The sequence below is a fragment of the Ochotona princeps genome, chromosome 10 (assembly GCF_030435755.1).
Source record: "Ochotona princeps isolate mOchPri1 chromosome 10, mOchPri1.hap1, whole genome shotgun sequence".
Taxonomy (NCBI): Eukaryota; Metazoa; Chordata; class Mammalia; order Lagomorpha; family Ochotonidae; genus Ochotona; species Ochotona princeps.
This window is the reverse complement of record NC_080841.1, coordinates 33,620,527-33,630,960: the sequence shown is the minus strand read 5'-3', so window position 1 is coordinate 33,630,960 and position 10,434 is coordinate 33,620,527. Positions and strand designations below refer to the sequence as shown.

The 10,434-nt window shown below is 40.5% G+C and overlaps 1 protein-coding gene across 2 annotated transcripts in view; it reads left to right on the top strand.

Annotated features, from left to right (window-relative positions):
• Positions 1-1,371: 1,371 nt before the first annotated feature.
• Positions 1,372-10,434, top strand: part of MINDY3 (MINDY lysine 48 deubiquitinase 3) — an 89,702-nt gene continuing 80,639 nt past the window's right edge. The window contains exon 1 of one of the 2 annotated variants that reach the window (XM_058669293.1): positions 1,372-1,793. In XM_058669293.1, coding sequence (XP_058525276.1) covers positions 1,700-1,793 — 94 coding nt within the window. In that variant the 5' untranslated portion in view covers positions 1,372-1,699. The remainder of the gene's footprint in view (positions 1,794-10,434) is intronic. The other variant, XM_004578588.3, reaches the window with a different exon arrangement.

Here is a 10,434-nt window from a genome sequence, read left to right as displayed (position 1 = left end):
AGCACATATTGTCAGAAGGCAATGCTTTGAGAAATCACACCCTATGCCATATTTGGCGTGACCAATGTGGACTTGACACTTGATATGCTTAGTAGGAAAATTATACTGTTGAGGTTAGGATGATACAAAAACAAAGTAGATATTTTGAGATATTTACACTGCTATTTAAAGACAAATGGCATGCATAAAAATGAAAACCTTTTGTTAATAAATGAGTATGGGATTTTAACAGTCTAGAATTTGCTAGTTTAATTATAGGGTGGATTTTTGTTTTAAAGATTTTATTTTTGAGCTCAGTGTGGTAGCCTAGTAGCTAAAGTCCTACCACACTAGGCACACACTAGGATTCCATATAGGTGCTGGTTCTAATTTCGGCAGCTGCGCTTCCCATCCAGCTCCCTGCTTGTGGCCTGGGAAAGCAGTCAAGGACGAGCCGAAAGACTTGGGACTCTGTACCTGTGTAGGAGACCCAGAAGAAGCTCCTGCCTCCTGGCTTCGTGAAAGCAATGCTCCAGCCATTGCGGCCACTTGGGGGAGGGGTGTGAATCAGTGGACAGAAGATCTTCCTCTCTGTCTCTCCTCTCCTCTTTGTATATATGACTTTCTAATAAAAATAAATAAATCTTATAAAAAGATTTGCTTTCTTCTTTGTAGTCGTAGGAAAACATATACTAACGTGGAGTCTAGGGCTTCAAATTGGAGCTGTTCCTTCCATGGTAGTTGGAATGCCTCCCTACCCTTCAGAATCAAAAACATAAATTTTAAAATATCAGATTTCCTATTTCATTTTAAATTCAAAGACAACATACTCCTTTACAAGCGGCACAAATGGTAAGTTTTCAAACGTACTCAACTGAAGTGCTAGCAGATAAATAAGACCTGACTTCAAGCTCAGGTGTGGTCCATCCACTCTATTTCCCCCTCGCTGCCACCTTTTGGGAGATGAATGTTTCACCGTTTACAAACAGGCTGCTTTGAATCTGTTTTTCCTGCAAATAGTTTTGTAATTTTACATGACACCTGTTATTACGCACACTCCACCAGCTAGTTCAGATGTAAAGTACAAGTTCCTTCAGGTGTAAGTGATTTATCAAGGCACAGAGGCAGCCTGCGTTACATAGCGAAGGATGTGGCCTCTGTGGTTCAAGCAATGTTTTAAAACTCTAGTTTTGTATAACGAATATTACTAATTTTTAGGCAAATGTCGTAGAGTCTAGGTCCAACAGCTTGGAATCCAGAGCTTGCAAGCTGAGACCCGAGCGTTGCCTGCCAGGGGTGAAAAGGGTGTGTTTTGGGATCCAGAAAGGTCATCACCAGGATGCAAAATCCAGCACCGCAACCAACCGCACCCTACCGCCTCTCACAACTTCAAGGGCCGCCTCCATCGCCCTCCACGGCGCTTTCTGCCCCCACTTCCGCTTCCGGGCAGAGCCCGCTCCCGGTCGGGGTGAGCGTGAAAGAGGAGCGGAAGTGGCCTGGACACTTCCGGTAGGGAAACTCCTGGCTGCCGCTCGGGACCCGGCTTGACAGGCGCGGTCGGTGCAAGTCGCTCTCTCTGCTTTGGCTGTGTCTTGTTGCCCCAGTCTTGGAATTCATTCCTGCCCGCCTCGTCCCGCAGTTTCTGCTTCCGAAGCCGCCCCTTCCCCATGTGCCAGGGCAGGAGTCCTGACAGCCAAGATCCGCCCGCCTGTCCTCGGTCATGTCCGAACTGACGAAGGAGCTGATGGAGCTGGTGTGGGGCACCAAGAGCAGCCCCGGGCTCTCCGACACCATCTTCTGCCGCTGGACGCAAGGTAGCGGGGCGGGACCCGCGCGCCTGGCCGCCCCGCGCTGGCCCGGGCGCTCCCGGAGCGTTCCGTCCGCCCGAGGGGGCGCCGGGGAGCTGGGCTCTGGGTCGCCGGGAAGGTGGTGGCCTCCGGGTCTGGACCTTCGGGGAACGGGGTATCTGTCGGGGGAGCCCGGGAAGTTGCGGAGGTTTTTTCCAGAAAGCTGCTGCGGTGTTGGCGTTGTCCTCCTGTGTGCGGTCGCGGGGTGTGCTCGGTAGCCAGGTGTTCCCAGGGCCCCAGGCATCCCTGTCACGGGGACGCTGCGAAATGGCTCTATGAGTCCCATCGCTTCCTGGGCGGCCGCCACCACTTGGATCACAAGTTTTCTTCCGAAGACCATTCATAACCTAACTCGCTGGCGAATCCTCACGCTCGCCTTCTAGGAAGAATGATCCTTGATGCTTTACATTCTGAGGGTAAAACCTAACTCTCACTTAACTGCAGGTGCCCACAGATGAGGAGCAGCTGAAGAAAGGTTCAGGAATGCCTGCTTGGAAAGCAATATTTTATAAACGATTATGTAGAAGCCTACTAAGGAGAACAAGGGAGCTGTGATCATAGTAAATATAAATCCCTAGTTCAAAATGTGTGTTTTATAGCAAACATTCAGCATTTTTTGAAAAAAAAAAAAATCCCTCCTCTTTCCCAGAAAGGTCTGTTTTAACAGCTGGGAAAAAATCTTGGCTTGTCTGACCCACCCTGTTTATCTGCCAGGTGAGAAAAGAGAGTGGAAAGGTTAAGTGACAGGCCAGAGTCGCACAGATACAACTGCCAATGAATTCCAAGGCCTCCAACTCCTAATACAACTGTTTTCAGTACTTTGCTTTACATGTTTAAGCACTGCATGTAATTAGCTTGGCTCTTTCACACATTAAAGCAGTTAATTGATTTTCTGAAATCTCAAAAATATGCCTTTGCAGATTTTTTTAAAACTTACCTCTTCTTCCATTTATACTAATCGTGAATAGTTATGGAAAAATTTACTTCCTTTGTCATCAGTTAATATTAAGGCTAGTGTGCCTTGACTGTATTTGTTCTGTGGGCGGCTTCAAGGACAAATCAGGGAGGCATTCAAGTCAAGGTGATCCCAGGTGCCCTTGTCCGTAACATACAGATAGTCTCAACCTTCTAAGGTTGTTGTGAGGATTGAAGAACCCATAAGTACATTCAGGTGCGTAGCCCAGTACCTGGCATACAGTACACACTCTGTAAATGGCAGCTGTTCTATCAGTTTCTATAGCTTTTAATGGAGGACTAAACCAAGGATCACTCTGGCTTTGCCTTGACAATTACAAGAAATTATTATTGTTTGGTAACATTCTAAATAGAACTTTATCATGGCACATTAGAACGCTTTAATACCTTTTAGTCTTACAGAAGTTCCCCCCCCAAAATTAAATTTAATCGATACTATTTCAAAAGGAAAGATTCCTTTTTGTTTTGTCAAAGAATACAGTAATAGGATGATATGGACACTTATTAAATTTTAAGCCAACCTTGTAATTTTGAAGTGATCACAGCTGAATGAAGGGGGTCCAGTTACTGGTATTGGTATGTTTCTAGGTGTTTGCATTCATTCATTCTCAGAAGGCCTTGCTTGTTTTCACTGTGGCAGTCCGTAGGGGTTTCAGAAATATGTACAAGACCTTGCTTTGCTTCATTATAAATATACCATCAACTCTAGCTTTTTGTTTTAAGATTTATCTTTAATTTGAAAGAGAGTTACAGAGAAGAGAGATTAATATTCCTTCCACTGGGTCTACTCCCCAGATGGCTGCAGTGGCTGCCCAGAGCTGGACAGGCCAGGAGCCCAGGAGCTGCTTCTGGATCTCCCACATGGTTGCAGAGCTGAGCTGTTTGACAGCCAGAAACAAGGAGCTTATTCACAGTCTCCGATGTAGATGTAGGGGCCAAAGGATTTGGGACATCTTTCACTGGTTTTCTAGACACATTAGCAAGTGGAAGCAGAGCAGCTGGGATTTGAACTGGTGCCCATATGGGATACTGGCATTGCAGGCAGAGGCTTAAGCTACTGTGCCACAGTGCCAGTTTCTCCCTGGATATTGTTTTTTAATTTGCAAATTTAAACCCTATAGCTTTCTGCTTTTGTCTGCTCAATTACCTGTAGTCTTTTTTAATTTAAAAAAATGTATATTTTTTTCATTTCATTAGCATCATTTACCCTTCTGCTTTTGTTCCCGCCAGCTACAAGTGTTCCAGTTGCTTCCTGTTGAGACTAGGTGGAATAGGAGTGAGGACAATCAGCATAACATAGCATACATTAACCATCTCTAGTAGTTCCAAGGTGAGGGAATAGGGAGTTCTGCGTGGGGTATTCTAGATAGGCCTAGTTTCCAAAATAAATTTCAGCAAACACTTAGACTAACTGATCTGGCCATGGAAATGTCTAAAGAATGTTCCAGATGAAGAATAGCCATTATAAAAGACTTAACAAAGAATATTCCAGGGCTGGTGTTAATGGTTAGTGTGGTTGGCAAAGGAATGAAGGGGGTTAGGGGTAGAGAGTAACAGGAAGTGAAGTAAGAAATAATGTGGTCCAGATCAAGTAAGACTGTCTAAAAGTCATTGCAAAGACTTTGGACAAGGAAAAGACAGTATCTGAGTTTCTAAAGGCTTGATTTGGCTACCATGGATACAGTTTGGCTACTGAGAATACAATGTAATGGATCAAGTTAGATGACAGCATCAAAGCAGAGCCAGTTGCAGCGATCCAGGGACAAGATGGTGGCTTGGAGCAGGAGAGTGGTGGTGATGGTGGAAAGTGGTCAGACTGACCATGTAGATTAATTTTTAAATAAAGCACTTGACTTCTGACTATTGATTGTCTGGTTCAGTGTTTGACTGTCTGGAAATCATCCAGTGGCTTCTATTTCAATCCTAATTATGCTGTTGCAGCAAAAGCGTGGGTGTGGCTATATTGCAAAACTACTACTTGTATAAAAGTAGATGGAGGCTGTATTTTGCCAACCTCTGACAGACTATAAACACTTAGAAATCATTTTCCCTTTCCTCCAGGTTTTAAGTTATTTTTGTTTCACCTACAAATTAAAGTGAGAAGCCTGATTTTGCTACTTTTGGCAGTTCAGTGTTTTGAAAGAGTAGGGCTGTAGGTCCATTGGCTTTGGTGTTTTCAGTTATGGATAACTTTTGTTACATAAAACAATGAGATTCAACAAATGACTTAAGGACAGTGAAAGATCAGTTTATGTAAAGAATAATATGTATTAAAAGTTAATACATTTGGGTTTAAAAATTTGAAGTATATTTGACCATTTATTGAAAGGAACAGACTTTAACATTATACCGAAGTTATAAAACTGTATACCAGTAAGTTTTTTTTTTCTCTAGTGCTGTAGATTTCATTATTTCAAAGATATCATTGTTCTTGGATGCTTGCATTTCTTTTAAAAATAGGGTTTTTTTTGATATCTAGCATACCTTAGGTGTAATTGATGTAAATACTGTTTTTTAAAATTCAAAATTTGTAAGCTTATCTGACAGTTAATTCCATAGTAGTTTCAAAGCCTCTTTTTGTTTGAAGATTTTAATGTGTCATGTTACATTTTATTATGCTTTGCAGTTTTCAAAAATCTTATATAAATATTTGTGCAAGCTAGCAAAGGACTAGTCATCCTCATTTATGAATGAAGGCTTGGTTCATATTATTTGCCTCAGTTGAGATCACCTAACTTGTAATGGTCAAATCAGGTCTTCCTATGGGCTTGTATTTACATAGGAGGCCAGAATCACGTAGGCTGTACTTGTCAGACTGGTTTGAGTAATATCTATATGTATGATAAGTCATGAAAATAAAACTGATTTAAATAGTATATATGTATAATAGGTCATATGAAAAATTGCAAAGAGATTCATGGCTTATGCTTTATTTGCGCTTTAAAGTATCAAGTTGAGAAAGTTCTTATAACACTATGGAATGTAATACAGCATTGTGTATTTTGGATCATATGCTATATGGGTAATTTCTCATCAGAAAGGAAAAAGAAAACATTTCGCAATAATTCCTTTCAAAAGGAGGAAGTAATCTGCATATAAAAACACTTGACAAGATAAAGTGACTCTTTGTCCTAAAAATTTTTAGATAAACCTTATTATAAAGGAGAAGCCTAATGAGCATAGTCTTATTTTTGTTTGGTGTGTTCAATTTTCATTTATCTGACTTTTTCATTTGGGCTTTATTCCTTATCAGTTAACACGTTCAAACATGTTTACTGGAATTAAATAAAATTTGGCATAAAGAGTATTTGCCTCGAGTTTTCTCCATGCAGTTTTAATATACAAAGTACAAAAGTGGCTCAGGATTATATAATTAGGCAGTTCTAACTCTAAGCCATAGCCAGGGATCTTGAGAGTTACATTAGTAGGGTTTTTAAGGTAGACAGGAATTTACTACTCATTCATTCTTTTTTTTTTTTTTTTTTTTTAAAGATTTATTCATTTTTATTACAGCCAGATATACAGAGAGGAGGAGAGACAGAGAGGAAGATCTTCCGTCCGATGACTCACTCCCCAAGTGAGCCGCAACGGGCCAGTGCGCGCCGATCCGAAGCCGGGAACCAGGAACCTCTTCCGGGTCTCCCACGCGGGTGCAGTGTCCCAATGCATTGGGCTGTCCTCAACTGCTTTCCCAGGCCACAAGCAGGGAGCTGGATGGGAAGTGGAGCTGCCGGGATTAGAACCATTGCCCATATGGGATCCCGGGGCTTTCAAGGCGAGGACTTTAGCCACTAGGCCACGCCGCCGGGCCCTACTCATTCATTCTTTTGTGCATTGAAAGCTTGACAGATCCTAATTTCTCCTGTACTGGGGCATAATCGGGATCTTTCCAATGATCATTGGGTAAACGGGAAACCCTCTTGGCTTTATCTTTTGTTCCTAGGTTGTACCATAAACTGATGGTCTTAAAGTGATACTGAACATCCTTAATTGTCACTTCTTAAAAACTTGTCCCATCCATCTATCTCAATTATTTTCAGCTTTCTGTTTATTCCACTACCCAACTCCAAAGATGCTGTATACTGCTGGAGAAAGTTGGGGACAGCATCAAATACATTTTGCACTTAAACATTAGCTAAGCCTTCAGTGGTCTTCTTGGTTCTTATCCTTGTCAGCTTTTCTTGTTTCTCAGAATTAACATTTTCCACAGTTCTCTTTCCTTCTTATTCCCCTTACTTTGATTCCCTTTCCTCTTTGTGTATATGGTTAACTTAAAAGCCTTCTAAGATATCCTTTGTCTCCAAGGCCAATGAATTTCACAATTTATTTTCTTCTTCTCCTGCTTCATTTCAGGGATCCTTAATGTTCTCAAAAGTTACTATTTTAATATGAGAATTTTAAAACCGACTAAGACCCTGGTATTGTTTTATTTTTTTGCAAATCTCTTTAATGTCTAGATCATTAGGCAATAGCTGGATTCTCATATTTGCCTATTTGTTGTAATATGTTGTTTGGCTGAGATATATGCAGAAAATCTAGTCTTGAACAGATATGTGATTGGAAATGTGGAATTATTTTAATAGCCACTTGAGGTAATTATGGGTATTCTTTTTTTGTTATGACTCCTAAACTCAAATGGTTGTATGTTAGAGATTACTTGTAATATGTAATCTGAGCTATATGAATGAACTTTTCAACTCTTGTTAAATTGAAATCCACTGGTTTATCTTCTGTGAATGGATCTTATCCATTGATTTGTAAAGCCATGCATTGGTCATATGGAAATTATTGGCACCCCAGCTAATGATGACCTTGCAAATGTTAATATATTACATTTTGTAGTTATCAGAAGTCACATTTGTTACTGTCACTGGTGTTCTCATCTGAAAAATTTGTAAGTACTGAGCAACTGTCGCACTGAACAGTGATGGACTCAAGTTTCCCAGTCATTGCTTGAAAGACTGAAATTTCATCACAAAAATGCTACCAATTATTTTTCTTTTACTGTTGAGGTCATTTAATTCATTTCTGAGAAAATGTCTGCCAGTGTACCCAAGTCTGAATAATTGTAGCTCGTTACAATACTTCCAAGGAAAAGTAGTGCTCCTCTTTAAAAAAAAGGCAGCTAGTTTAGCTTGCGGTTCAATTGTATGTGAAGGTGTTGGGCGTTTGGTATTGCAGTTAAGACTTCCCCAATTAGGATACCTGTGTCCCATTTCCAATTACTTGGACTTAGTACTTGGTTTATTCTTGCTATTGCCAACCCTGGGAAGCAGCAGTAGTGATTGGGATGATTGAATTCCTACCACCCGCATGAGAACAGGATGGAGATCCGGGATTCTTAGTTTTTGCAGGCATTTGATTGTGAAGCTGCTCACTGGGGGCGCCTGCTGGCTCACTCTTTTTTGGTACAAGTAAACACAATCTTTAACCATGGTTTTCATTTTAGTGAGCTATCATACTTTAGAATGTGGCAGAAGTGTTTTATGGGTAATTTTTATTTTGTTAACACAGAATATTTTTCAGAAGACAGCTTACAAGCTCAGTACTTAATAAAGCCAGTCATTTTCACTGCATCAAGCAGAGTGTTTTACATTAAAAGTATGTGTATCAGAGAGAGAAAATATGATCATGTGGTGTTTATTAGTACAATGACACCACAGCATTTACACCATCACTGTGAATATCCACAACGTGAAAAGGACAAATAATGCTTTAGTGTTACTTTGGAAATCATTGTAACCACTACTGGAATCCCTGAAGAGGTCTGTAGAACTTCCAAAGGAGGGGGTCTGTGCACTGTGTTTGAGTACCTCTACTTTTGGCCAGTCCTACCATTATAATACCACACTTATCAACTCTATTTTAGGATCACTTGGGGTCTTTAAACTTCTGCTTTCCTGTTTAGTCATTCTTTCCACCATTTCTTTTTAAATTCACATCTTTCAGTATACATAAATAGAAGTCTTCCTGCAAGTATCTTTCAACTATCATTCTGTTTCCCTTCTACAAAACTTGTATAGAAAGTAGTTCATTTTGGTTCATTTTCCTGGTTTGAATCACACAGCTTTTTCCTTTAAAATTTGGCTATTCTCCCTAACACTCCAAATTTATATTTGTAGTATTCCCAGTGAAGTACTTAATCCAGTATTTTAATTTATGTATTGTCTTATTAGCACTTCTAACAGTGAACTGTAATTTGCTTCTGAGTGTTACTTTTTATGACTCCTGTGTTTTTCTCTTTCTAATCTCTAAGTCTTCTCTGCTTGCTTTTTAGTGTTTCTATCTTCATTACCTTTGTTCTGCATGTTCTTACTCACTTTATCTGACATGTTTAAAATACAGGGATTGCTGTCTCCAGTCCCATCTCCTACCCCGAGCTCCAGACCCTTATTTCTCACTTCTAAATGTTGCCAAATGGTTTCTCACATTTTTTAAATTAAGCTTGGCGTACCTAGAAACAAACTTTCCTATTCACGTCACTCATCAAACTTGAACAAGTTTTTAAAGCAGTGTTGAGAAAAATGGGCAAGATACTTGTGAGGCCAGACAGACAATAAACAAGTAAATAATCATTACAGATTATGATAAATACAGGTTTTGTGTGGGACACCAGTGGGTTACTTAGGTTACTTAGAAAACAGCTGTTTAAAGAGTTAATGAGCCAAGCCCTGTGGAGTTTAGCTGTGTAAAGAGAGCAGGGGAAAGAACATTTCATGCAGAGAAAAGAGCACGCGAGGCCCCAAACAGGTGAGGACTTTGGGCAGTTGGAAGCACCTACCGTCTCACTATAAGTAATTTGGATAAAAGGAAGTGACAGTCACTGGATTAATGATGTACCATCTTTTATAAGCCATGAAAAGTTTAGATTTCATTCTAATTGCAGTGAGAAGCCACTGAAATGCTTTAAGCACAATATGACAAATCTGATTCTATTTCTAAAATATTTTCTGGCAACTCTGTGGTAACTAAATGGGAGTTGGGAATGAAATAGGGTGGGTTGGGAGGATTTTGTTGGAAGTATGAGAGATGATGGTAGTTTGAATTAACATATGGACCAGAGATATGGGATGGTAACGTACATTTTCAGCATGTTTTTGGGAGCCTTGAACCCAGAGGACCTTATCTTAAGGTGAAGCCTAAAAAAGTGGCCAGATTTTTTTAGGGAAAGGGTTAGCAGATGTTTCAAGCAGAAGGGATGTCATGTATAAAAGATGAGAAACCAGAGAGAAATAGAATATTTGAGAACCTGAAAGAAGCTCAGTCTGCCTGGAGTATAAATGGGGAGAATGGCAGAGGATAGTGAAGTAGAAGAAAGAGGCAGAAGCCAGGTTACACAGGCCCATGTTAAGGAATGTGGTCCCTGAACATGCCTGGGAATCTGATCTAAGCTGTATTACCCAGTAATGGAAATCTAGGAAATACAGAAAATTATCTTGGGAAAATGCATACATTAAAGAACAGAGTTTGGCACTGTGACATAGCGTGTTAATCCTGTGCCTTTTCGAGTCCCAGCTGTTCTACTTCTGATCATTTCACTGCTAATGGCTTGGGAAAGCAGGGGAGGATGGCCCAAGTGCTTGGGTCGTTGTGCCCATTTGGGAGTCCTGGAAGAAGCTCCAGGCTCATGGTT